Source organism: Canis lupus, chromosome 30 (genome assembly GCF_011100685.1).
Source record: "Canis lupus familiaris isolate Mischka breed German Shepherd chromosome 30, alternate assembly UU_Cfam_GSD_1.0, whole genome shotgun sequence".
NCBI lineage: Eukaryota > Metazoa > Chordata > Mammalia > Carnivora > Canidae > Canis > Canis lupus.
This window is the reverse complement of record NC_049251.1, coordinates 37617188-37643101: the sequence shown is the minus strand read 5'-3', so window position 1 is coordinate 37643101 and position 25914 is coordinate 37617188. Positions and strand designations below refer to the sequence as shown.

At 62.1% G+C, this 25914-nt stretch overlaps 1 protein-coding gene and 1 long non-coding RNA gene across 3 annotated transcripts; both read right to left on the bottom strand.

The window, feature by feature from the left end:
• Window positions 1-884: 884 nt before the first annotated feature.
• LOXL1 (lysyl oxidase like 1) lies at window positions 885-20929 on the bottom strand. The gene is made up of 7 exons (XM_038579893.1): window positions 20665-20929; window positions 19278-20564; window positions 6619-6727; window positions 3758-3895; window positions 3151-3307; window positions 2512-2607; window positions 885-1004 (listed from the first exon to the last, which is right to left on the bottom strand). The coding sequence occupies exons 1-7, from the start codon at window positions 20927-20929 to the stop codon at window positions 885-887; spliced, it is 2172 nt and encodes a 723-aa protein (XP_038435821.1).
• Window positions 20930-22674: 1745 nt separating this feature from the next.
• On the bottom strand, window positions 22675-25775 carry LOC111093351. 2 transcript variants are annotated; one of them, XR_005381864.1, is made up of 3 exons: window positions 25633-25775; window positions 23916-24120; window positions 22675-22925 (listed from the first exon to the last, which is right to left on the bottom strand). It is a non-coding gene; the product is annotated as an uncharacterized LOC111093351 (long non-coding RNA). The 2 variants fall into 2 exon arrangements; XR_005381865.1 differs by having other exon boundaries at window positions 23916-24181; window positions 25633-25774.
• Window positions 25776-25914: the final 139 nt, after the last annotated feature.

The window sequence follows — 25914 nt, the reverse complement described above, 5'->3', positions numbered from 1 at the left end:
ACCTCGGACACACACTGAGCCCTGAGCCTGGTCACAGGCTAAACTTCATACCTGTCAATCATTCCTAAGCATATGCTTTTGTTTCTCCGAGCCCTGAAATCTCTGTCATTTGTCCCGCAGCTGATGGACTGAAGTCCAAGACTACTCCTGTTTTGTTTTGTTTTTGTTTTTAATGGAAAAGACTTGCTTTGAGCAACTCAAAGGGTCCCCCCGCAAGTACTTCATGTGGGAAATCAGGAGACAGACTGAAGACAGGCAGCCTGGGACACGGCACCTGAGGGCCCTGCCCTAGAGCCGTGTGCCAAAGGCCTGGCCCAGAGTTCTTCAGCTGCCTGTACAACTGGGCCCAGGCACTGGTGACGGCTCATTCCAACCAGAATCAGGGCTAATCTGGGACTGTTTAATTCAATTGATTTGACAGAGACACAGCTGCCATTCCCTGAGCACCACTGGGAAGGCTTCTCCAACACCAGGCCTTGATCTTTTAACCTCACAAGCCTACGTGGGAAGGGCCTAATTTGTTGTTGAGAAAGGTAGTTCAGAGAGGTGAGGCGACCTGCCCAATGTTCCAGGTGAAGAAGGCAGAGAACCAGGCTGCAGACCTCCCCCCACCCAACTCTGCTTCCTCCTGCTGGTTCCCACTTGAGAACGCTTAGGGAGCCACACAATCTAGCCCCAGGTCCACACCCTGTGGCCGGAGCCCCCCTGGGAGCACTCGGCTTGAGGCTGGCACGGATGGGGCTCCACCTGCTTGGCTGTGGACTGGGCCTGACTGCAGCTGTGCGTGACCCAGGGTGCAGGCACGGTGGGTGGTTGGTACGCCCCCCCCCCCCCACTCCCCAGGTAGGAAAGGGGCTGGGGCAGGGAGGGTGGTGGGTGAGCACTCACTGGACAATTTTGCAGTTTGTGGTAGAAACATAGCGACCTGTGTAGTGGATGTTGCAACGCACCACATTGTTGGTGAAGTCAGACTCCAAGACTATATACTTCGGGTTCACGTGGACCTGAGGAGGAAGGGATCCGGTCAGGGGGCCACACCTCACCTGGTCAGCAGGGAGGGTGGTGGGGGTGCAGACAGACAGACATGGAGGAGGCCGGGAAACGGAGAAAGACCGCTTGAGACCAAGAGCTACGGAGACAGAGATACACTGATCCAGAGATACAGCCTGTAGTCAACAAAACACGTCACCAGATCTTATCGGAAGATGGGAAGCTTCCCCAGAGCCGGAGCCCAGGCCAGCTGGGGCCTGCGTGGGGTGCTCAGGGTCAGAGGGGCTGAATCACTGCCCCGGTGGTGAACGAGGGATGCGCGGGGACCCGAAGCCTGGTTTCCCGGGTCTGAAGCTGGGACCCTCTCGCCACACGTCCGTCGAGAGGAGCCGTGGCAGGGCTGCTGGCTACCAGGTGGCCTCCCCTGCCCTGGAGCCCGAGACGCCGACTCTCACTGAGATGATGGCCCAGGTGTAACCTTCAATGCTGGACTAACTGGCAAGAGGGGTGCCTCACTGGGGTGGGCCACACCCGGCTCACACTTGCAGAACACCGAAGAACGTGTCACTTCTAGATCCTTCACACTCCCCACGGGCAGGAATTGTGCAGGACTTATGTGGCCTGAATCCCTGGTGCCTGGAACCCAGAGGGGCCTTTGTACAGGTCTGGCGAGTGGATGCACAAGGGAAGGAAAAGAATACCCCCGGCAACCTGGCCCCTGGCCGCCGAGCTCCCTGGGAGGCTCCAGGGACGGGGCTGAAACCGGGGGCGTCCGGGTTGCTGCGTTCTGAATGCAGCTTTGCCGGCGGCCGTGTTCAGGCGGGTTAAAGGGCTGCCCCAGCCTGGCTTCACCGCTCACTGCTCGGTCTTTGCTTCTCTCGGGCGTGCAGCGGCGGGCCCAGGGCGCCCAGCACCGCGGTTCCCGGCCCTTGCTTTGTGCGGAGGAGGAGGCAGCGATCGGCCCCCTGGTGAGGCCGTGCGCAGCCTGCGTGGAGGTACCACGTTGGGCTGTGTGTCCTGAACATGCTTTTCTCCTTGGCTCCACCCCACCCCACCCCAAGGGAAGTGGCACTGGGGTGAGCATACTGGAGAAGCGGTTCAGGCCAGAGGGGACTCGGTCACAGGAGCCCTTGGCTTTGCAGGGGTCTCTCTCAGAGAGCGCCAGCGCCCTCTTCCAGATGGCACGAAGCCTCCCCTCCTGCAGGTGGCACGGCGGGGGAGCGTGGGTGCACCGAACAGCTTCCCAAGTCACCTAGGGAAGACAGCCTCACTACCTCCTCCATCACCACACCTGGGCCAAAGGTTCCTGCTTGTCTTTGTGGCCAGAGAGGCTCTACCTGCCTGAGGCCCAGAGCCTCCAAAGGCAAGAGGAGAGCTCCCCGTGAGGTCCAGGACAGCGCCTGTGCTCAGCAGCTGGGGAAGCGAGGGCCCTAGAGGCTGGAGCATTTACGGCAGGGGCAGGGACACGGAGCCCAAGCAACAGGAGCAGCAGGAGGGAGCACCCCAGACCAGGAGGCCCACCTTGAGGATGTAGTTCCCGGGCTGCACGTCCGTTATGTCGATCCACTGGCAGTCGATGTCCGCGTTGTAAGTGTCATAGCAGCCTGGGCTCAGGCCCTGGGAGGAGGGACAGGGGTCCAGGCTGCGGTGCTGTGCACTCCCCAGCCGCCCAGGGCCACGCCAGCAGTCTGTGCCCCTCCAGCCTCCCTCCTTAAGCCAGCTGGGTGGATGCACCAGAGAGAAAATAGGGGCGCAGAGCAGCCAGGTGGGTTGGCCTGGACGAGGGGGATGCTGGGAGAGTGGGCTGGAGGAATGGATCAAGAGATCCACTCTGTGGATGCCTGGACCGACTGCCAGAAAAGGGGGATCTGGGTGGACAAACGGGCAGCAGAACACTGTGCCATCTAGACTTCGTTGGAACGTTCCTTTCTTTCCATGGGCAGCCACGCCTGGGAGCCACGCAGGAAGGGGCCTGTGCTGGGGGGTGGGAGGGATGTGTGGGCAGTTCCCCAGGGCCCGTGGTGGCCTGGGGGCTGATGAGAAGACCCTGGCTCCCACTGGGCTGAAGGGCCAGGAGCCGTGGGGCTCCTCAGTGCTCCCCTGGGCAGGGCTCCCTCCTGGTGCTACCGAGTGCCCGCCCCGCCCTCTCCCTGGCCGCACCTGCGTGTGAGAGGTGCACGCGTAGCGCTTGAGGTTGCCGAAGTCACACGTGCTGTCCTCCAGGCAGAAGCTGGCCTTGTGGCCCTCGGCCACCTTCTTGCCTGTGGCTGCATCCAGCAGGTCATAGTGGCTGAACTCATCCATGCTGTGGTAATGTCTGGGGGCAGAGGACACGAGGAGAGAAGGGGGCCGAGTCACCCCTGGGTTCCTGAGCTGGCCCTGGTGAGCCTGCTGTGGCACGGCCTCCCGTCCCCCCTGGGCTCCCGGGGCTCCGTGGTCCCCTGGGTCCCCCAGAGCGCCATCTCTGGTGCTCCCCACCTGGCCAAGTCACCCTGGGGGAGCACCTCCCCAGGACCCCACATTTCTTTTCTGGGCTCCCATCTGCGCTAGCCTCCCTTGGGCAATTCCCTGTACTCTAGGCATTTCCATCCCGTAAGACCGAGCATCCTGCAGTCTAGCTTTTGCTAAAGGACTCTCGCCCTAGTGCTGGATCCGTGGCACAAAATACCTCACAGGTGCCCCAGCAGCACCTGCTCCTCCCAGAGCACTCCCGGCGGGAGGAGCTCAGACCCCGAGGCCCCGGGCCCACAGGAGGGGCCCCACTCACTGGTGGCAGCTGTGCCACTCCCAGGTGTGCCGCGGCCGGTTCGGGAGGAAGTCTGCGGTGCCCTGGTTCTTCACGCGCTGGGGGAAGCGCAGCAGCACCCGCACATCGTAGTCGGTGGCCTCGGGGGCATAGGCTGTGCTGCAGAGACAGGTGGGGAGAGGAGTGAGGCCGGGGACTGTGACACCGATGCCCAGAATGGGCCCACTTGTGCCTGAAGAGCCTCACAACGGACTCCCGGTACGGTGGCCAAAGCTCAGGCCCCTCCCCGTCCCTCCTGAGCACACGGACTTGGCTGTCCCCTCCCTTGTGGCCTCCACCAGGTGCCGGCAGCTACCAGTGAGGTCTTTCCGAAGTGGCATCTGGCCCGACAAGGACAGTCACACCCGCAGGTGATTCTCAGCTGGGGATGGCCTTGGGGCGTGGGGACATAGCAAAATCTTCGGAGGGCTTTTCAGAAGTGGCCCCTATCCAGGAGATTCTGGACAAGCGGCCCCTCCTCTGGACGGAGCCCAGACGGTTGACCAAAGTACGCCACGTCTCAGGTGTGGGCCCAAGAAACAGGCTTGGGCTCTCCAGTGTCCCTCCCCTCCATCCGGGGGTTCTGGCTTCGAACACTGTTTCTCAAGCCGACTTCAGCCCTGGTAATCCATACGTGTGCCCAAGCGGTTCATTTGATCCAGATCTCACCCAGCCTCCTAGGTCTAACTCGTTTCCTCCTCCAGGAAGTCTGCCCTGATTGCCTCACTGAGACAAGTCTTGACTGCCTGTGAACTCTAACAATGGGTGGCCTGTGGCTGTATCCAGCAGGTCATAGTGGCTGAATTCATCCATGTGGCCCAGCCCGACACCACATGCCCCCTGAACGGGGTCGGTAGGACCAGGCCGCCTTTCCCTGACCGCACGGCAGCAGGACCAGGAGCTGCCCTTGCCTGTTCAGGGCGCACGGGCCTGCTGCAGACCGCCTGCTCCCAGTGTCCTTGCTGACCCCTTTTTCCCAACTGAGACGGGCTCTGTGAGAAGAGGAAGGGAGGGAGAGAGGAGCGAGGGGCAGCAGCGAGGGGAGACACGCACGCGCACGTCGGGGGGCCGCCTGAACTCCCCTTCCGCAGAGGATGCCGACAGCTGTCCTGGCCGGCCTCAGGGGCACTTCCCTGGCACTCACTACGGTCTGGGTCCTGAAGCCAGAGGCAGCAGGCGGCCAGCTGTAGGGATTAGCTCTCTCTGAGGACGTCTGCACAACAGGCAGTGTCGGCTGCCAGGACGTAAGGCCCTTGGCCTCGTCTGGGGGAGGCTTGGAATCTGTCTGGGTCTGGGCTGGAGCAAAACATCCTCCTTCCCCCTGTTCAGTCAAATCCTGCCCTTCTGTTCGGCTCCGCACACCGTGGGAACCCGTCAGGGCCTGAGGTCTGGGCCCAGCTGGCCGCAGACTCGCGGGGAGACTTGGCGGGGCGCCCTCCCCTCCTCTGGGCTCGGCCCAGCCCACGCGCTCCGGACTCTCGGTGATCTTGGGGGCCCGGCCCTGCCGCCCCGGCCGCAGTCCTGCTGGGCCTCCCAGCCCGGCCCCGCCGCTGCCCTCTCCTCCCTGACCTCCCCCGACAGCTCCAGCCCGGGAGCCAGCTCTCGGCCGCTCCCTGCGGCTGGCTCCTGTCATCGGGGCGCCTGAGGGGCCACTCCCCAGAGGCCCAGGACCGGGGCCGGCTGCCTCCCCTCTCCAGCCCATCCGCACAGGATGCTCCACGAAGACGGGGCCGTATTCTGGCTTTGACTCACACCCCTCAAAATTCAGCCTCGGTGGCCTGCCGTGGAGGCCGTGAGGTGCTCCCTGCTGGAGGGATTGTAACAAGGACACGACCATGATGCTCTGCCCCAGGGACAACTGAGACGGGAGAACTGAATGCGCAGGCCCACTGAGTACTTTGCTGCACCCCCTTATCCGCGGTCTCACTTTCCGCGGCTTTGGTTACCCACGATCAGGGCAAGGCACTCCGAGCCAAGGACGCAGCGAGCAAAGCTACATTCTGGTGCAAGCGCCCTGTCCTGTTATGGATAGACCATGCCTTGCGGCGAGCTACTCTGAGGGGCTGGGTGGGGAAATGTTGAGATTCCAGAGGGCTTCCCAGATACTGAAAAGTAAAAGTAAATAAAGAATAAAAAAAAAAAAGAAAAAAAAAAGCCAGCAAGTAATTGCTCTCCAACGTGGAGGGACGTCCACAAATGAGGCGGGACGATGTAATCTCTAACTAATTCTTTGAGCACAGGGAGATGTCCCAAAAGCATATGTATCTGAACAGAATATTCGAGGTTAATCAATTCCGAAGCAAGCTCTGCAGGAGGCAGAGTCGCCTAGGGATAAAGCAGAGCTGGCCTCGCTCCTTCCTTGGGGTCTTGCCAACTGGTCTCCTTCCCGTCCCGACTGCCGCACGTACCCAAGGCCTCTCAGTCCCGGTGCCCCCTGCCCCTGCTGGAGAGCCACATCTGTCCTGCGGGGCGATGGTGCCATGCTCCTGCCCTCTGTCCCGATGGCTCGTTCCCCCACTGAGCTTCCCTGGGTCCTTGTGGGAGCACCTTCTCCTGGGGGCAGCTCAGGGTGGGAAGGCCTTAGCTCCTCTCTGCTCTTCAATTACCTGCCTGCAAAGGGCTGGTGTGAAGATTAAACACCACAGTGAGGTTCCCTGTATAGTAACCTGTACAGAAACGCTTGCCTGTTGCCTTCCCCTCCTGGCTCCCCGCAGCAGCCGAGACTCCCAGATGAAGAGGGCAGGGTCACTCGGCTTGGAGGCAGCCTGGCTGGCATGAGCACGGGCTCTGGGGGCCTCCCAGACACTGTCCCCACATTCCACACTTCATCCTCTGCCCCTTACCTGGCCAGACACTTCTCCTCCGCAGCACAGCGCAGCGAGTAGAGATGGGCTCTCTGCACATAAGTGGATGCTTGCACGTAGTTGGGGTCCGGGACCAAGTCGGGGAGACCTGGAGATGGAGGAGAGATGGAGGAGGGGGAAAGAGTTGGCGTCGAGGGGCGTCAGGCTGGCCGCGGCTAATGCCCAGAGATCTCCCCGACCTCAACCACCCTCCGCCACCCTCCGCCCTCTACACAGGCTGTCGCCTCCCCCAAGAAGCCTCCTCACCGGAGCGAGGGGTGTGATTGCAACTATTCCCTCTGGGCTCAGGTGTGGGCCGGGGAGCTCGGGGAGCAGGGACCTACTCCTGGAGCTCCGTGCTGCGGGGGCCTCGGAGGCCCCCCTGGAGGAGCTGGGACACGAGGGAGGTCTGGGAGGGAGGGTGGAGTCCGGAAAGCCGGCGAAGGGGGAAGGGTATGCTTGGCGGGGCGAGCAGCATGAACAGGGGCCTGGAGGCAGGGCTGCGTGAACCAAGTGGTTTCCTGGCCCGGGCACTCCCTCCATGTCCTCGTTCCCCAGGCTTCTGGGCGCCAGCCCCCAGATGCCCTCTGCGGCCGGCATGCTTCCCGAACCACCGGGAGAGCCCTGGGCTCTGGCCCCAAGTGGATCCTGGAGACCTCACGGGCAGAGCCAGGTGAATGTCGGCTGGCACAAGCGGGGCGGGCAGGAAGGGAAGGGCAGCGGGGAAACATCCGTAGCACAGGCTGCTGACAGGGCAGGATTCCTTTCTTCTCCCCTGGCTGCCTCCTCTGGCCTCCAAGCTGAGAGGCCCGGAGTCTGCTCAGACCCTGCGGTCACCTGCTCCCCAGGCCACGCTAGGGCCAGCGCCCTGGCCATCCTGCCCTTCCCCGGTCTCTGTGCATCAGCGGGCCCCAGGGAACAGGTATTAGGAATCAGCAGAAACCAAACTCAGGTGTCCAGACCCTCTCTGCACTGGAACCATCCAATCTGGCTGCTGGCCTCGCAGGTTGGTAGGTGGGCAGGGGCCTCCAGAGCCCTGGGCTCTCCCCCCGTGTGGCCGCGGACTCGCGAGCCTGGAGCCTCTCTGTCCCCTCGTCCTCAGGCCTCAGGGATTCTGGCCGTTAAGCGAGGACATGAGGCCATAGGTTGCTTTTCAATTTCTTTCAAGCCCTTGGTTCTTGGGGGCCAAGTGAGGTGCGGGCAGGGAGTCACACAGGCAGGATTCCAGCCCCTTTTCTTGCTCCCCAGACACTCTGCTCAGTTTTCAGCCCAAGGTGAGGCTGACCCTCACACACACGCATCCCCTAGGCTCCGAGACCCCAGCTCAGCTGGCCCTGGCCCCGGGCCTTGGCCCCACGCAGGAGCCCGGTCCAGGCCGCCAATGTGATGTCACCTACTCGGAATGAAGAGGAAGCTTGGAGCACAAGGGTGGGTGAGGATGAGGTGGCTCCTGGCTGAGGGGGGCCGTCTTGGCCAGCCTAGGTCCCATTACTCAAGCTCCAGGAATGCCTGCAGTCATTTCCCCAGGGATCCCTGGGCCCTCAAAGCGAGGGCGCACCTCGCTGCCAAGCTGGTTCTCCCCCTCTGGTCCCCGGAAGCCTCTGGTGGGGGGAGGGGAGGAAGAAAGGACCGGTAGGTCCCTTTCCCCATCATCAAAGCGCCTTTCCCGCAGCAACGTGTGGGGGTGGGTTAGCTGGGCCTGAAGCCTCATGAGACCCAGTTATTTGGCACCAGCCGGCCTGCCTCCCCCACCCCAGGCCCGGTTTCAATAAACAATGCACAGATGGCTCCTCAAAGCTTTTCTGGCCCAACCCTTCCTCTCTAGGCCATTCTATGAGCCGGCTGTGCCGTCCAGGGAAGTTAGGAGAACCAGCTGCGAAAGAGGCGAGAGGTACTTCGGGCCCATGACTGAGCCCTGACCCTGGCCCTACATGAGGCCAGACGTACTAAGGGTTTTTTTTTACCTACAACAACTCTGAACCTCAAATTCACGGTCTCCAGATTATGTAACAAACCTTTGTACTTAAAACAGTTTTGGGGCACCCTGGGTGGCTCAGCGGTTTAGCGCCGCCTTCAGCCCGGGCGTGATGCTGGAGACCCAGGATTGAGTCCCGCTTCGGGCTCCCTGTATGGAGCCTGCTTCTCCCTCTGCCTGTGTCTCTGCCTCTCTCTCTCTAGGTCTCTCATGAATAAATAAAAACTTAAAAAAAAAAAAAAAAAAAAGAACTGTTTTTAAGGAATTGCTTTGACCTCATTAATCCTTTTTATTGTAACGGAGTGGGTGGGTTTGGGTATCTGCAGCATCTACACGTAGGGGTTCTGGAGGACAACCAGCGACAGACCCCTCAGAGCTGCCCCTCACAACGGGGGTCCAGGCCCTGGCCATAGATGACCACCTTCCTCTTACTGCTGAGGAATCTCAGGTTCACCTCCTGTTCCAGGAAGTCCTCCCTGACTGGTAGCGACATTCCAGGCCACACAGGCTTCGGTCTCACCACTAGATCTGTACGGATTTAGAATTAGATCTCGTCTTATTTACCTGGGTCGACTCCCCCCAGACTCTGCACTCCCTGAAGGCAAGGACCAGGTCCCCCCCACCCCCCCTTAGCGGGCAACCCTCCAGGCTTTGGGGCTGACGGACTGCCCTGTCGCATGGGCCTGTCTGTTAGGTTTCTTTAATGATTAGTGGCTTGATACTTTTCTGTTCCAACCACGGAGTGCGCTCTGCATCCTGTCCCGTAGGAGGCACGAGGGTACACGAGGTGCTGCAGGGACCAGGGCTCAGAGAGGGTGATGAATTTGCCCCTATTACACAGGGAGTCAGGGCAGCCCTAGGAGAGGCTCCCCACCCCCTCCTAGGACTCCCTTTAAGACTCTTTTTATAAAAATGAACTTTTTGGAAGTATAATCTACACACAGACAAATTCAGACTTAAGGCATACACTTTAAGTTTTGACAAATAATATACGCGGTGGGACTATCACCACCATCAAGCTACGTATTGTTTCCACCATCCCTGAAAGTTCCCTCCTGTCCTTCCCGGTAAATCCCCCTTTCCCCCTCCACCACCTCAGGTAATCAATGATCTGCTTCTTAATCACTGTAGATAATTATGCCTTTTCTAGAACCTAAATGGGATCACTCCTGGCATGATTTTATTTTCTTTGTTCTGTTCTCTCTGACCATCACAGGAGTCCCCTAACTGGCTCCTCGTGGCCATGCTCCACCTCTGTCACAGTGGGGGAAGTCGCTGGAAAAGAGAGTAGCCCTGGAAGCTCAGGCTGGGACCCCCTTACCCCATTAGAGGAGGGGATCCCTTGCAGAGGTCCCTGGGAACCGCAGGCCCCTCCCTCAGGTGGTGGGCTTCTCAGGGAAGGAACAATGCCTCCTCCTCCACCTGCTCTCCTAGGAGGTATTCCATCCACAGCAGGCCCCAGGCTTGGGCTCTCAGCCCCAGGGGGCTGGGATTTGGGCCCATGTGTTGGTAGAAGGGCACCCTCCCTGCCTTCAAGGGAAGGCTTGGACAGGGGCTTGCAAATGTAGGGATAGGGGATTGGTTTGCGGTATCTGGCTTAGGAGTTAGGGGTTAGGACCAGGCCCTCCAGGCCCATGTTACATGAAGTGCACCTACAGCTGCATCATGTGCTCATCCCCCAACCCAGGAAGCATGCATTTTAAGAGGAAGACCCCCGAGAGAGGGTAAGGCTTACTCAGAAGGCCAGGAGAACTCTCCATTGTGGGGCTGTAATTTTCAGGAGGGGTTAGAATCTTTTATCCAGAATATATGGCATCATCCAGCCCTGGGACCTGGCACTGGAGACTCTATAAAGTGGGTTCCAATGAGAACGTCTCCCAGAGACCCCACATTTCTCTACATGCAGAGACTGAATGAACTGGAACCTTAATGTCAGAGCCAAGTAACCATTATTGGGGGGCACTCTTCCCCAGAAACAAAGGGCTGACCATGGGGGTTGGGCACACAGAGATCCAGGCTGTATAGTCTAGGCCAGGGTTGGACCAGGGACACCGAGGCAGCGGGCAGTAAAGGCCCCTGGGATGGCTGAAAGCAGGCTGCTCCGGGTGTAAGTGAATCGGGTCCCAGGGCCATTCTGCAGGCAGCCTTGGAGGGGGGCCCCATCAGACCCTCCAGGCCTGGGAAGACACAGAACCAAGGCAGTCTGCATTCCGGCTCCATCCCTGGAGCTTCCTCGGGGTGGGGGGTGGGAACCCAGGGCCCCTTCATAAGGGGCGCAGGAGCTGCCCCGTTCCCCACCCCAGGCTGGCCCACATGTCAGCCTGCAGCCCAAGGCCTGTCTTCCTCCTCCCAGGCAGGACCCGGCTAGGGCCTTCTCCGGGAAAGACTCCATCTCATCCAACCTCCCCAGTGTTCTTAGGCTCAGTTTCCCCATCTGGATGCCAGAGAGAGAACACTCACCTGCCCACGAGCACTTCTGTGGCTCCAAAAACATTTGGAGATGAAAATACTTTTCAGGAGCTACTCAGTCTGTTCCCTAGCCTCAGGCAAGAGCCCAGGACCTCTTAGAACCTCTACAGAAGATACTTCAGCAGCCCGGCAATCCTCCAGCTGTCTGACCTAAATCCTTCCTGCTCCAGGAAAACACTGGTCCCTCCCTCTCAGCGGCTCCAGGAGGCCACCGGGGCAGAGGGCCTGTGGTTACCTCCTGGTCACCTGCCCACGCCTCACCTGTTCCCCTCCTGGCTTCCCCCGTCCTGTGGGTTCCATAAACCTCGGCTCCTTTGAACTCTATCCTCCCCAGGCCTCCAGCTCCAGAAGTGGAATGCAAAATAGCCCTAATCTCTTGAGCCTGGGGCTGGAGGATACACGGTGCCCAGCAGAAACCGGTGGCGGCCTGGGAGAGATGTGTGGGACGGGACAGCAGCGAGGCTGGGAAAGCGGAGAGGGAGAGCTCAGGGGCTCGCCCTGCACCGCGAGGAGCTGACGGGGCCTCCAGGGTGGGAGCTGGCGGCTGAGCCCCCAGCCCCGGGAAATCCTCGTCTCATCATCAGGACATTGAATTGTCAGGCCTGGCCCGCACCTGTGTGACGGGGCGGCTGCGGGATTTGCTGGTCCTGCCATGAAGGGGCGCCCCCAGCCCAGGCAAAGGAGCTGTGAGCAGCCAGGAGGCCAGGCGGCCAGGCCCAGACTTCTGAGGGTGCCCGCTAAGGCCTGTGGTCTGGCCTCCACCCGGCCTTCTAGACCTCACAGCCCAAGGGTCAGGAGGCCGCTCCCTAGCACACCAGACCTCTTCTGTCCTGGTCTGATGCCACGGGGCCTGGTCTTGGAATTCCGCTCGCTTACACACACACACACACACACACACACACACACACACACCCCTGCAGGGTCCAGTCTTTGGGCCCCGACTCTGAGCAGGGGATCTGGGAGTGTTTGTTCAGCTGAGAGGCTGCCCAGGAAGCAGGTTGGGCTGAACCTTTTGTGGGGGTGGGGGGGGGTCAGCCACCCTCGGCTCTGGCCAAGCCCGTCTGCTGCCCTCTTCTCACTCCCTTGAGCTCTTCCCCTCGCTGTGAACACAGCCCCCGAACCCGTTGCCCTCTGTTCCCCGTGCCCCCAGCCCTTACCTCCTGAAGCCTCTGTGGCTGCTTCTGTCCCCTGGGTCCCTCCCAGCCCCTCAGGCCCTTCCCAGTGACTCAAACTTTCATCTTTCTTACAAAACCTGCTCAGCCCACTGCCTTCCCATCTCAGCTCAGGGCACCTGTCTCCTTCCAGCTGCACAGGCCACAAACCTTCGTGGTATGCCTGACCTGTCTTCCTCTTACCCCCACGTCCAAGCCATCGGGAAATCCCATCACAGCTCCATCTCCAGAAGAGATCCTGAATCGGGCTTCCCACCACCTCCGTTGTTAGCGCCCTGCGCGGCGCCGTCACCCCTGCCTGTGTCTCTGTACCAGCCTCCTCTCCGTCTCCCACCTGCCTCCTTGCTGCCGATCCCGGCAGTCAGGGACCCTGTTCAAATGTCACTGCTCAGCTCGAAGCCTGCAGTAGCTCCCCAACGCAGGGAGAGGAAAAGCCAAAGTCCTCCTAGTGGCCTCTAAGGGCCTGCTGCCTCTCTGGCCTGCCTCCTATCACACCCCTAGCTCAAGTTCTACTCTGTTCTAACCAGACCTGAATACACTTGAAACCCCCAGGGAATCCCTGCCTCAGGGCCTTTGCACTGGCGGTTTCCCCTTCCTGGAATGCTCATCCTGATTGTTGCCTGCCTCACTCATTGGCCTCCTCTCTGCCCAAATGTCCCCTTCGTGAGGCCTACCTTAACCACCTATGCAACCTTCTCCTTGCCCCTCCCCATCCACGCCATATTTCTAGTTACCTCTATTTTCCCACCATCCTTACCACATTGTCATTTCCGCATTTATTATGTTTAGGCAGGAAAATACAATGTCCCCAAAGGCAAGGGTTTTGTCTCTTCCCGCTAATACTCCGGTCTAGACTGCGCCGGGCAAGCAATAAGGCCCTCAATAGTTCTGGAGTGGGTGATTTTCCTCCGGAGATGCCATCTCTTCTCCTCAACCAGAGGAGAGCCCCAGGGGGTGGGAGGGACTGCCCTTTGCCTGCCCCCGCCAACTATGGGGGCAAAGCAGGTGGGAGAGAGGCCGGTGAGCTGGTGGTGGGCGCTTAGGCCCCTGAAACCTGTAACCTGGTTTCTGGCTGCCGGGCCGAGACTTCGGGGGAGGACAGGCCTGGGTCTGGGGCCTCCCTGACCTCTACGTGCGCAGCTTAGGGCCTGGCACCTGTGTGCCCTGGCACGCACAGGCGCGAACACCCGCAGGGTCTGGTGGCCTCTGCCTGCGTGAGCAGACTTCATTATCCAGCAAAGGCTGAGGCGGATTCCAAAAGGCCTTTCTTTTGGAAAAGGATTAGCTTTGGGGTTGGAAAACCCACGGTTGCAGTTGGTCTGCAAGCAGGAGGAAGGGCGGGTTGTTTCCTGGGGCTTTGATGGCAAAGACCCCTGGGACCCGAGTCCCTTCCTGGTCAGGCGTTCTGACACCAGCACCAGCCCATTGCTAGGTGACACTGAAAGGCCCGGTTCCTGAGTGCCCATCAAGCAAGGGGGGTGGGGGCAGGGACCCAGGCCTGGCGCCGCCCGGTAATCCCGAATCCACACAGAAAGGCCCTCTGGGTCCAGCTGCCTGTGGCAAGGAGGCTGTTAGGTCAGAGCAGGGGGGGACCAGACCCGGCCTCGCCTTCCGGCCGAGCCGACGGCCTGGCTGAGCCACTGCCGCTCCGCAGGAATGCCCGGCACGGGAATTGGAAGCAGGTGTGGGCTGCCTGCGCGGACCACCCGCCTCCTCCCCCTCCTCTCCTGCCATTCCAGCAGGGCCCTGGGGAGTTTTCCATGTGTTCTTGGCTCGGACAGGAGTGGGATGGACTCAGGCTGGGGCTACTGGCGCAGTGTGTGTGTGTGTGTGTGTGTGTGTGTGTGCGCGCCCGTGCACACACCTCTCCTTCGGAGAGGAGAGGGCGCTGAAATGGGGACCCCTAGGGTTAGGAGAGAGGGAGGAGGGGGGACAAGAGGCCAGAACTGGGTGGAGGGTGGCAACAGCCTGGTGCTACTACCCCAAAGGCCTGTGAGGCCTGCAAACTCAGGGCAAAAGTCCAAATTCTGGTTTTCCAGGGGGTTTAGGCCTGAGAGAAGCAAGGAGCCACCCCGTCCCCGAGGGGCGGGAGCAAGAGGCTGGGGCGGTCCAGCAGGGCAGAGGGGCGGCCTGGCTCCCAGCCCCGCCGGGGCCACAGGACCGGCTACCTCCGGGGGCTGCTGGGGGCACTACACGAGGAAACAGAAATCCCGTGCTTAGCAGAGCGTCGGGTGCACGGTCGATGCTCGAGAAATACCAACTTCCATGACTATTATTTAAGACAGGAGCCGTCTCTTTTTGCAGGGATGGTGCAGCTTGAGACCAGGGGAGAGAGGATGTGGCTCTGCAACCAGATAACAGAGGAGACAGGAAGTCTGCCTGCGATGAGGCTGCCAGGGACACTGGCTTGTTCCGACACTAGTGACCTTCGACTGCCAAACAGGGGAGCAGGAAGGGGACCCAGGTCCCTCTGTCTCCACAACTGGTCTGACCCTTTAAGACAGTTTCCTCGGCCTGAAGACTCCATTTCCTTCTGAAGGAGCAGCCAAGACGTCAGGAAGGAAGAAGGGAGGCCGGGTTGTGATTCTGGCTCTACCACTCACCAGCGAGGTGACTTTGGACAAGTCATTTAACCTCTGGGGGCCTCAGTTTACTCATCTGCAAAACGGGGATGATAAACAGTACCTAGGGTTGCCCTGGGGATTAAGTGACTCCTCGGAAAGCTCCAGGAAGAGAGGAAGACACTTAGGAAGCGTGCTAAGGGCTTGTGACATAAATGTTCTGGAGTCTGGCGTGAGAATGGCAAGTCTTTGCAAACATCCCACTGGGAAGGGACTCTTTGCTTCCAAAGCCTCGCAGATCCTCAGTCCCGTCTCACCCTGTCATAACCAGTGCCTGGAACATAGCAGACGGTCAAGTACCTGTTTAGTTACCAAATGAAGGAGTCACTAAATGAGGTGCGTAGGACAAGCAAGAATACAGAAAGTCAAACAAAATTCTGCTGGTGGTCAGAACTCCGCATCGGAGGTCATGCAGACGCACCACCTGGTTTCACCACCAAGAGGCTGTGCCTGTCACCTTATCTATGAGATGGGACCAAAGACAGGAGCGGCTCGGGGCTGCGGCGGGAATTAAGGGCAGTGATGTGCAAAGTGCCCATAAATGCTAGTGTCATCCCCCCTCCCCTGGTTGCAGCTGGGGAAACTGAAGCCTGGGGGACTGCTGGAGGAGGCTGAGGTGCTCAGCCTGCCCCACCCTGCTCGCAGGGCAGGTGGCATGTGGGTCCTCCCAGGGTCATCAGGGCTGGCTCGTTACTCTAATCCCCGCCTTGAGGCTGGAACTCTGGACACTTTTTGGGGAGAGGCCGGCTCCTGTCCTTCCCTGCATCTACTCTAAGCCCTGTGGCGGCAGGGAGGTTACCTGGAGAAGGGGAGGAGGGGCTCAGGGGCTAGCTCAGGCACAGGGACGGGGACAGCGAGCCAGGGCTGCTTTCAGGGACTAGGGGGTCCTATCTGGCTTCTTGGGTGCAGCGGCTAGATGGAGACGGGAGTGTGCTGGGAACACTGCTGGGTGTGCAGGGAGGTGAAACATCCAGGCCGGGGAGCAGCCTGGTTCCCATGAGGCTGTGGAGGGGTGAGACGGGGGAGGAAGAGAAGGAGGTGCCTCTGCTTCAGGAGCAGTAGGCTAAGGCGTTTGTTTTGTGGTGAAGGCCTTCGGGAGCTACAGAACTTTCTTGAGCAGGAGAGTAATACGGCCAGCACTGCAAGGCTTTATCTGCCCCACATGTAGAGGGACTGGCCGGGGAGAGGCTGGGAGCAGGGGAGCAGGGGGGAGGCAGCCAGGGCTTCGTCCTGGGCTCTGATTGGCCGTGGGAGGACGGGGACGCAGGACCAGGCCAGGGAAGGCCGGCACAGCCATCAGCGATGCCCTGGGACAATGGCCAGCGGGGCCGCTCCATGTTGCTTTCCACGGGGTTGCCAGCGCCGGTGAAGCAGGCCGGGGCTAGGAGGGGGAGCCTGGGGGAAGAGCTGTGGTCTTCGGGGACCAGTAGTCCTCTTAGTCCAAAGACCACCAGCTCAGAGAAGCAGAGGCCGTGGAGTGGGGAGGCGGGAGCAGGCACAGGAGGCGGGGAGGGTGGGGCTGGCCACGGCGGAGGGAGAGGCACAGTGCAGGGGGCACAGCTAGGCCTCCCCTAGGCCTGGAAGCCCTGGGCCACCCTGCAGGCGTCGGCCCGGATTTGCTGAGAGCCAGGCAAAGTATGTGACCCTCTCTGGGCCTCTGCTTCCTGGTCTTCTCTCCAGTTACAAGTTGCAGAGCTGGAGACAGTGGTATTGCAGGAGGCCTGGGCAGCCCCAGCCCTGGGTGGGAGGGAGAAGGTGCAGGCGCCAGAGGAATAAACCGGGCTCTGGACAGACGCTTGGAAACTGCCCAAACATGGAGGGACGTGGGCGGAGCGCACATGTGTTTGGTGTTGTGAGGACACGTCCACGCCCACACACATGGGCTGCCAGCACCCAGCCTCAGACCCCTGGGTGTGTGGCCAGGAGGAATGAGGTCAGTCCCAGAGAATCTGCCTTGGACTCCCACACCGGGCCTGGGGGTCTGAGCTCAAGCACAAGGCTTGGCCCTCTCTTAACGGGGATTTTCCATGGTCTGGGCCTAGCAGGGTGGGAAGGGGAAATCAATGATGGGGGAGAAAGTACTGCTCCTTCTCTGGTCTCTCTGTGGGCCCCAAACTAGCCTGCACCCCCACGCTCCCTCCTACCTCCCACCCCATCCCCTCCATGACCAGGGGAAGGAGCACCTGGAGGGTGCTGATGGCTGTCACCTGCAGCAACGCACAGATCCCTCCTCCTCTGGCAAGTCCTCTCTGGGCCGCTAGCCCCCACCTGGGGAGGCCCCTTATCTGGGCTCCCATGGCTCATGCCCTGCAGGCCTGCCCCATCACAGCACTGAGGTGTCCCCTTTGCTATGCCTCTCCCAGACCAGGGGCCGGATCTGATGCTTACCAGCAACAGCAAAAATGCCTTTAACCCCAAATGAACGGTGGGGCTCAGGGGCAAGACCAGAGACACCGATAAGCCCCGAGCACCCCCACTCCAGACGTGGCCTTGCCCTGGCCGGTCGCCTCTGAACTTTAAGAACTGTCAGGCCAAAGAGGGGCCCTAGAAAACCCACTGGCTTGGGACGCAGGTGCTGAGTCCCAGGCCTAGCTCTGCCAGAGTGCTGGGGCATTGGAGGCCTCAGATTTCTCCCATGCCCTTCTGACTGAGCCCCACTTTGAGGTCGAGTATCCTAAGAAAAGCCTCATGAAAGCTTAGCACCCCATATATGGGTTGCCCTCTCCTCCAAGGAGCTCTAGGAGCGGACGGTGCCCAGCTTGTAGCCCCCTCCAAGAGCAAATCTCTTGGAGGCCCAGATGTGGGGGAGGCCACAGTGGGCAGGAGGACGCATGCTTCATCAGAGCACAGCAGGGCCCCCCCATCTAGCTCCTGTCCCAATCTCCAAGTGGGATTCAGCACCCAACTTGAGTGCTATGCCATGGATGTGAGGGAGTGGGTGCTACCAGTGGGGGCACACCTCTCCCCTAGCCTTGGGTTCCAGCAGCCCTTCCCCCACCCCCACCCCCAAGCAGCACCCTCTCACCCAGGTCAGTGTGGCTAGAGACAAGGCAGCAGTTCCTGAGCGGACACACAGGCAGAGGAGCAAAGGCTGGGGGTGCTGTGCCTGTACCCCCTGGGCCCTGCCGGGCTCAGCCCTCACCTGGTACGCCTGGCACAGCAACCTTGGCGTGGAGCACAGAACTGGGGCAGTGACTGCAGCCCGAAGGGGTCAACGGAAAACCCTGATCGAAGCTGACTTTGGACTTGCAATAGCCACCTAGCCTTGGCCAGGCCACTCGGGGGCCCTCAGTGCGGAAGCCTGTCTGCCACAGCATGTGTGGAGCTGTCCACCGGAGGAAAGCTGCCGCTTCACGGGGTTGTCCCTTCACGGGCTTCTCCCGTACGGATGGCTTGGGCCTTCCCAAGACCAGGTCACAGTTTTGCATCCATCCCCACCCTCTCCCCCGCTGAAAATGAAAACGCCAGAGGGAGGCCGTCTCCAGCTCCCTCCTGGGGCTCTCCCGGGAGCAGCTGAGCTGAGCGAGAGGAGAGGAGCGAGCTGAGCTGAGCTGAGCGAGGTATGGGCCTGGGCACCCAAACATAAAAAATAATAATAATAATAATAAAATAAAAACCAGTAGCCAAGAGAAGTAGTATCTGCAGCAACACTTTTTAAAACTCAGAATCGGTGGCCAGAAAAATCTGTGACGGAACAAAATAATCAACATTTCAAATAAGTACAGGATCAGTCCGCCTCTGGCTCCCGCACCGCTCGGCGGGGCTCGGTTACTAATTGTGCTTGAAAGCGGGATACTACTCTGTTCATCACAGGTTTTTCTTAGACGTTTGCATGACTTTTGACCCAAGAGGCATTAGCATGTCACTTTCCTTGATCCCTGAGCTTTTTTTGACATCCGCCTTAAATTTTGCGCCCGGGGTCGGTGCCTCGCTCGCTAGCTTGGCCAGCCTGGCCCTGGCAGTGTCCCCCCTGCTCCCCGAGGGAAGTCCTGTTGTTCAGTCTGGACTGCGGCCTGGGCCACGAGGTGCCCCCCTGACCTCCTGCGCGTCGCGGGCCAAGCTCACAGATGCTAGGGGCTGGGATTTTGCTGCACGTCCAGGGGCATCCCCCCGGGAGGCCTTAGCGCACCCACCCCGAGCGAGACCCAGCTTTCCCCCTGCCAGGCTGGCGCTGCGGAGGGGGGTGGGCGGGGGGCGGGTGGCAGATGCCCCCCTACTCCGTTGAAACAAGGGAGGGGGGCAGGCAGGGGAGGGGGAGAGCGTCCTTCCCTTTGTCCCCAGCTGACCCCCACCTGCAGGTGCAGGGGCCTCCTCCCGCCAAGCCCGGCCAGGTGCCGCCTCTAGGGGTGCGCGCGGGCCTGGGGGCCCCGGAGGCCGCGGGGGCGCGGGGGCACGGGGGGGGGGTCCCGGGCGGGTACTCACCGCGGCCGCTCGGGCTGGGCCGGTACACGCTGCCCACGCTGAGGCGCCCCTGCTGCGCGCCGGCCCGCTCGGCCCCGGGCGGGGGCGCGTCCGAGCTGCGCAGCGGCAGGTAGGGCGGCTCCGGCGCGCGGAAGGGCGGCTGCGGCTCGGCGTGGGCGTAGGGCGGGAGCCAGGCGAGGCGCGGCGCGGCGGGGCCCGCGTCGGGGGCGGCGAGCTCGGGGCCGGCGGCCTCGTGGTACAGGCTGTGCGCGTAGCGGCGGTCCAGGCCGTCGGGCGCGGGCGCGGGCGGCGGGGGCGCGTAGGGCCGCTCCGCGCCGGGGTAGAAGGTCTGCGGCGGGAGCTCGGGGGGCTCCTCGCCGCCGCCGCCGTAGTCCTCGTAGCGCGGCCGCGGCGGGAACGGGTAGGCGCCCCCCGCGGAGACCGAGGCCGAGGCCGCCGCCGCCGCCAGCGCGCCCCCCGCGCCGCCGCGGTAGTACACGTAGCCCTGGTCGTAGCTGCGCGACCCGGGGTCGTAGGCCTCGTACTGGCCGACGAAGGGCGCCTGCGGCGGGGGGAACGGCTGCGGGAAGGAGGGCTGCTGGCGGTAGGTGGCGGCGAAGGCCGAGGCCGCCACGGACGAGCCCGCGCCCGCGCCCCCGCCCCCGTGGCGCGGCGGGGACACGGCCGTGCGCACCCGCGCCAGCCCCGCGCCGTCCCCGACCGCCACCTCGCGCCAGTTGTCGGGCACCTGGCCGAAGCCGAAGGGGTGGCGCGCCTGGCCGCGCACCGTGTCGGAGCCCGCGCGCCCGGGCAGGGGCTGCAGGGGCTGCAGGGGCTGCAGGGGGTGCGCGGGGAGCGCGGGGAGCGGCGGGGCCTGCCTGCGCCGGAGGCCTCCGGGGCCGCGCCGCGCCGGGGCCTGGGGGGCGCCGGCCAGCAGCAGCCGCGAGCTACCGTCGGGGCGCGGCGGCCCGGGCGCCACGTACTCGGAGCCCGAGTTGAGCAGGCTGTACACCTGCCCGTTGTTCTCCCAGCGGATCAGCTGCCGCCAGCGCCCCGCGGCCGCGCCCTGCCCGGGCCGCGCCTCCTGCCCGCGCGCCAGGGCGCAGAGGCAGGCGCCCCACAGCAGGGCCCGCAGCCCGCCGCCCGCGCCCGCGCCCGCGCCCGCGCCCGCACCCATGGCGGCCCCTCGGCACAGCCCCCGCGGCGCGGCGCGCGCTCCTCTGCCCGCGGCCTCCACGACGGCTCGGCGCTCCGCCCGCCGCGGCTCTAGCTGAGTCCATGCCGGCCGGGCCCCGCGCGGCGCGGCTCCTCCGGGGACGGCATGGCGAGGCCGCGGGCGGGGCGGGGCGGGGCGGGGCGGGGCGGCGCCCGGGGCGCGGGGCTCTCGGCGGGAGAGGGGTCCCCGCACCTGCCGCCCGCGCCGCGGGAACGAGCCGGGGCCGGGCGCGCCGGGAGGCCTGGAGGCCGGGAGGCCGCCCGCCGGGGCCTCCTCCGCGCGGCCCTACGGCCCGCCGGCTTCGGGCCCGGCTCCCGCCGCCCCAGCGAGCGCGCAGCCAAGCCGCAGACCTGCCTCCGGGGAAGGCGGTGAAGCGGGGGGGGGGGGGCGGGGGGGGGGCGGGAGGCCTCGCGCGGGGCCCTGGCAGGCGGAGCCGCGTCGACAGCCCTGGGACCATTTCCCCCAGCCTTGGGCTCAGCATCCCTGGGCTCGCGCACTGGCTTCTCCGGCCCTGAAGGAGCCCCTAACCCCTGTTCACTCCCGCCGCCCCCCCCCTCCCAGGACTCCCCGAGCGCCCCTTCCCCGAAGCCAGCCCTAAGAGACCCCCCTTCTTGTTGATGGGGACATGCCGAATCCCCCCTCCCCCTGAATCTGGACCCCAGTTCCTTAGGCCTGAGCACAAAGGGGCTGGAGCTGGAGCGTCAGCTTTTCCCCCCTCCTGGCACACCTCTTGGCCTTCCTCTCCTGATGGGTCTCCTTGGGGACATGCCGAATCCCCCCTCCCCCTGATTCTGGACCCCAGTTCCTTAGGCCTGCGCACAAAGGGGCTGGAGTGTCAGCCTTTCCCCCCTCCCCGCACACCTCTTGGCCTTCCTCTCCTGGTCTGTAGAACGGGGTGTAGAACGGGGTGTGCCCCTGTGCCCAACAGAACTTGTGAAGTCACGGGAGAGGTCAGTTTCTCATACATTGCATCGCATGGTTTCTGTTCTCTCTCTCTCTCTCTCTCTCATCAACATAGCCTGGCAATAATCTGAGGGTGCCTGTGGGTAAAATGCGACCCAGGGGCTGTCTTTGATGGAGCAGAGGAGGCCTCGAGTGCTGAGGGAACAGCAGGAAGGGGGGTTCCGGAGAGCCAGGCCTGGTCCTGTTGTTGTGATGAAGTCCCTGGGGGTGGGTGGGGGGTCTTGGGCAAGGCCCTTCTCCGTTCTGATCCAGTTGCCACATCTGATCAATGGGGGATTCGGGCAGATGGTCCCCAAGAGTGCTTTGAGAGTTTCTCTGTCTTCTCCGAGGACAGCGGGGATAGGAGGGGTGCCAGAAGTTTGAACCTTGGCACCCAAGGAGTCACCCTCTGACTGCCTCCCCTGGGCTGCCTTCCCCAGCCTCACTCATGCGTGAACTGGAGGGCAAATATTTCCCTCCTGTGCTTCTACATCACGTAGGAAGAACTTGTCCTTCACTTGGCCTCTGCAGATTCCCCTCTGCTTTGGAGACTCCTGGAGCCCACCTGGGAGAAGCAAACCAGAGTGGACATTCCTCGGGGACCCTGGAGCCCTGGCCCTCACCCTTGCCAGCTGGCATTTGTTCACCCATTGCACTGTGCCTGGGGTGAGGCTCCATTCAGCGGACTCCTGCCGGCAACCCTTCAACACAGGCCCCTCAGTTACCTCATGTGGGGTTAAGTTTCGGACCCCAGGTGGGACTCCGGCCAGGAGTCACCCGTTTGGCTCCTACAAGGAGCCAGAGTAAGAGCCAGGCTCACTGGGGGCCGGGACCTGGAGGGTTAAGCCTTCGAGGCCTCCTGCCTGCCCCCTGCAGTGCGGGCCCCAGCTGCTTGGAATCCCTGGTGTCCCGTAGGGCCCTCCAACCAGCCAGATGGGCAGCAGCGCCAGGAGAGGAGGAGGAGAAGTGGAAACAGGCCTCAGGGTACCCCCAGTCAGGGAGGGGGGAGGGAAGAGGAAGGATGGAGGGAGGACAGAGGATGGCTGCGAGGTAGGGGAGCCCCACCAGCTGAGAGTGGAGAGGACCCCTCTTCTAGAGCCAGGCAGAGATGGGGTTGTGGGGAGATGGGGGCACAGGCTATCGAGCTCAACTGGCCTCTGCCTGAGAGCCAGCTCTTGGCGTGAAACCCTACCCAGTGCTGGCTCCTGCTCCTCTTTCTTTTTTTCTTAATAAGGTCGAATCAGAGTGAGTCAGAGGAGCCAAGTTTCCTGTTAGGCTCTGTTTGAATAAACTCTGCTCTGAACAGAGCTTGGGCCTCTGCGTAGGTTCCCCGAGCCAGGGCCACGGCCCTGCCAGCCGTCCCTGCTGGGAGCAGAGAGCTGGGGTCCCCAGGATGACTCCCCGGGGACCTGGCCCGGCCCTCAGCCATTCCCTGGGGAAGCCTGTTAGGCGCTCGGAGCTTCAGTCTTCGTCTGTATCTCGGGGGTGACAATACCCTTCTTGTGGCATATCTGGGAGGATGAAATGAGAAGATTATGAAAAGTGCCTGGCTCAGCGCCAGGCATGTGGCCACTATCTTCCTCCTCCTGCACCCGTGAGAGGGGAAGAGAGGAGGCGGGGCTCATCTCCCCTGGGGGGTTCCCCCCCATTTGCTTTGTCCCTTTCCTGTGTGTATCTGTCTCGAGCACCCTTCCTGGTACTGGGGGGGGGGATCCTTGTGGGGAGGGGGCGCTGAGCACCACCCCCTTTCTCCCTCCTCTCCACCCCCTCCCTTGACCTTCTTTGGCCTTCCCGTCTGCACCTCCTGCAGCTCTGTGAGCCCAGCGGAGCCTGCCCCACTCCCTGTCTCCAGACACAGGGCCAGGCCTCGTCTGCCTCCGTCTCTGGAGGTGTCCTGGCATCCTCCGACTGAAAACCTTCAGAGTGGCCGTCTTAGAGAGGCCTGGCCGGGCTGCAGAGGGTGCAGAGTTGGCTCCAGTGAGGCCCTTGAGTCACCAGGCTGGGCTGGGCTGTCTGGACGTGAGGAGGTGGCGTGGGGGCTCCTCTCTGGGCCCTGTCCTTACAGGCTGGGATTCACACTCACGTTTTTAAGGTCTAGCCATATGGTTGATGAGGGAGCAGGGCTAGCTGAGGACAAAGCACAGCTGATGTCCCGCAAACAACCCCCACCCAGGGTGGGATATGTGTGACATTCTTTAGGAAGCTTCCAGTTGTCTTAGTTAGTGCCTTGCTAGAGGGAAAGGCAGTCTTTAACGTGACAATGGCAAGGCCTCCAGTACCCTGTAGGTCCTCCTTAGCATATGAAAATGCTTTTGAAATCTCCCTTTTTGCATAGCTCCCCCAACCCTGCAAGAATATGCTCAGCCACCCCTCACAGGCCCGGGGCAGCAGCTCATCCTGCCCAGGGGTCTCCCGGTCCCGATCCGGGCTTTAATAAAACCACCGTTTTGCACCAAAGATGTCTCATGAATTCTTTCTTGGTCACTGGCTCCAGATCTCACCTATATTCCAAAACTTCATCCTGGTGGAGGCTTATTGCCAGTTCCTGTCACTTGGAACCAGTCTCGAGGGACCTCGGAGGGCCAGCTATGCAGGGCTGCAAGCTTGTCGAGAGCACGACTTCAGTGAGACCGACTGTGTGCTTGGATCTGGGCTGGGCTGCTCTGTTGCTGGGCTCGGGGAGCAGTTAGTGTCCCGTGCCTGACCCTGGAATGGAACTCAAGGTTCTGGAAAATCCACGCAGGAGTGAGGAAACATTAGGCCTGACCTGCAGAGGGTTTGGGGAGCAGAGGAGGAACTGAGTGCGGGAGTCCTCTCTGCTTTGCAGGGCGAAGGGCCAGGAGGCCCACTGGGGGTCTGAACATTTCTGTGATGCGGGAGGGAGGAGGAAGGAGGCAGTCGTCCCCCTCCCCCCCAGGCCCTGACACCTGGGTGGGCAGCTCAGGGAAGGGCACTGGTGGGATTTGTGCAGAACTGGGAACGGAAGCTCCGGCCCACCCAGCCTTGACCTCTGTACCCCGGCCCTGACTCTGGAAGGGGGGCCGGAGGAAGTGCTGCATGAGGAGGCCTGGTGAGCTGACCCAGAACTCGCTGACTCCGCAGAGTGAGGACCACCGAGTGACCACTGCCAGCTGAGGCCTTGCTCCCCCCTCCCCAGCAGCCACATCTGGCACAACGGTCAGGGAGGCAGGGGGGCTCCGGTCCCCGGAGCCAAGCCAAGGGAGGGGCCGGGAGGGGCCGTGGCGGGGACTGCGGCCCTTCGGTTTGGAGTGTCTCTCCGGGGCTGGAACTCTGGAGAAGTCCGGAAGTGGGGGAGGTGAGGTCAGGACCTTTCCGAGGGACAGATGTGGTGGGGGCGGGTGGGGGCGGTGCGGGGAGGAAAGGAGCCACCCTTCTCTAGGACCCGGAGGAGTTCGGTGGCTCTGGCTGCCTCCCACTCGCCTTCCCTCCCCGCAAGCTGGGCCCCTGCCCGCCCCCTCCCCCACCCTGGTTCCCTGGGATTGGAAATACCAGAGCTGAAATAACAGTCTGGGCACCGAGGCCCGTCTCCACGGAGGCAGGAAGCCCCTCGGTCCCCCTGGGCCACCAGCCTGGCCAGCTTCTCCCTTTCCTGACTCCCGCCGCCCCCACTCCAGAGGCAGGCGGGGCTGGGGCCTGCCGATGGGAACCTTCCCTGCTCCCACCCCCAGGCCTCCAACCCCAGGCCCAGAAACTAGAGGCCCAGCTGCTCCTCAGGCCCCTCCGTGGGGTTGCGCCAAAGCTGTCGGCAGGGGCCTGCTGTGGGGAGAGCCCCCTCTGTCCAGCTCCGGGGCTCGGGGCGGCAGGTGGGCCTCAGCCCGCGTGCAGTGTGGGGAAGGAGCCAACGGAGTCCCCTGCCCAAAGGAGAAAGCTGGCAAGACCAAGCAGGGTGCCAGTGCCTCGGGCTCCAGCCCTGTAAACCCCGAGGAGGGAAACTGAGGAAGGAACCCAGGGGTGCTGACTAAGGCATCCTGGCAAGGCTAAGGGAAGCCTCGCTCCTCTCCTTTCTCTGCTTTAATTTTCCTGCCTCTGTGTCTTTAACTTTCATTTGGGTCTCACTGGGTTTCTTTAGCTTTTTTGCTTCTTTTTCTCAACACTCCCCCCCCCCCAACTTGTCATTCATTCACTCATCCTCTCCGCGCCCCTCCACTTCTGTGGCTCGCGGTCTCTTCCATCTGTCTGTTCCCGCACATGGCTTACCCACTCACTGCGTCTCTGCTGCCAATGTTTCTCTCAACTATTCATTTGTCTGCACATTCAGTCAGCAGGTCCCCTGCGTGCCTGCTGAATGCCAGGCCCTGGGCCGGTGGTGGGTGGGTGGGAGGGGGACAAAAGCCTCACGTGGCTGCTCTCCCAGGAGCTTGCCATCTAGTGAGGGTGACACAATAGGCAAGACCAGGGTGAAGAGCCCCGGGTGGCGGTGAGGGTGCTGGGCCAGCGCTCTGTGACCTTTGAGAGAATTTCTGTCCGTCCGTCTGTCCG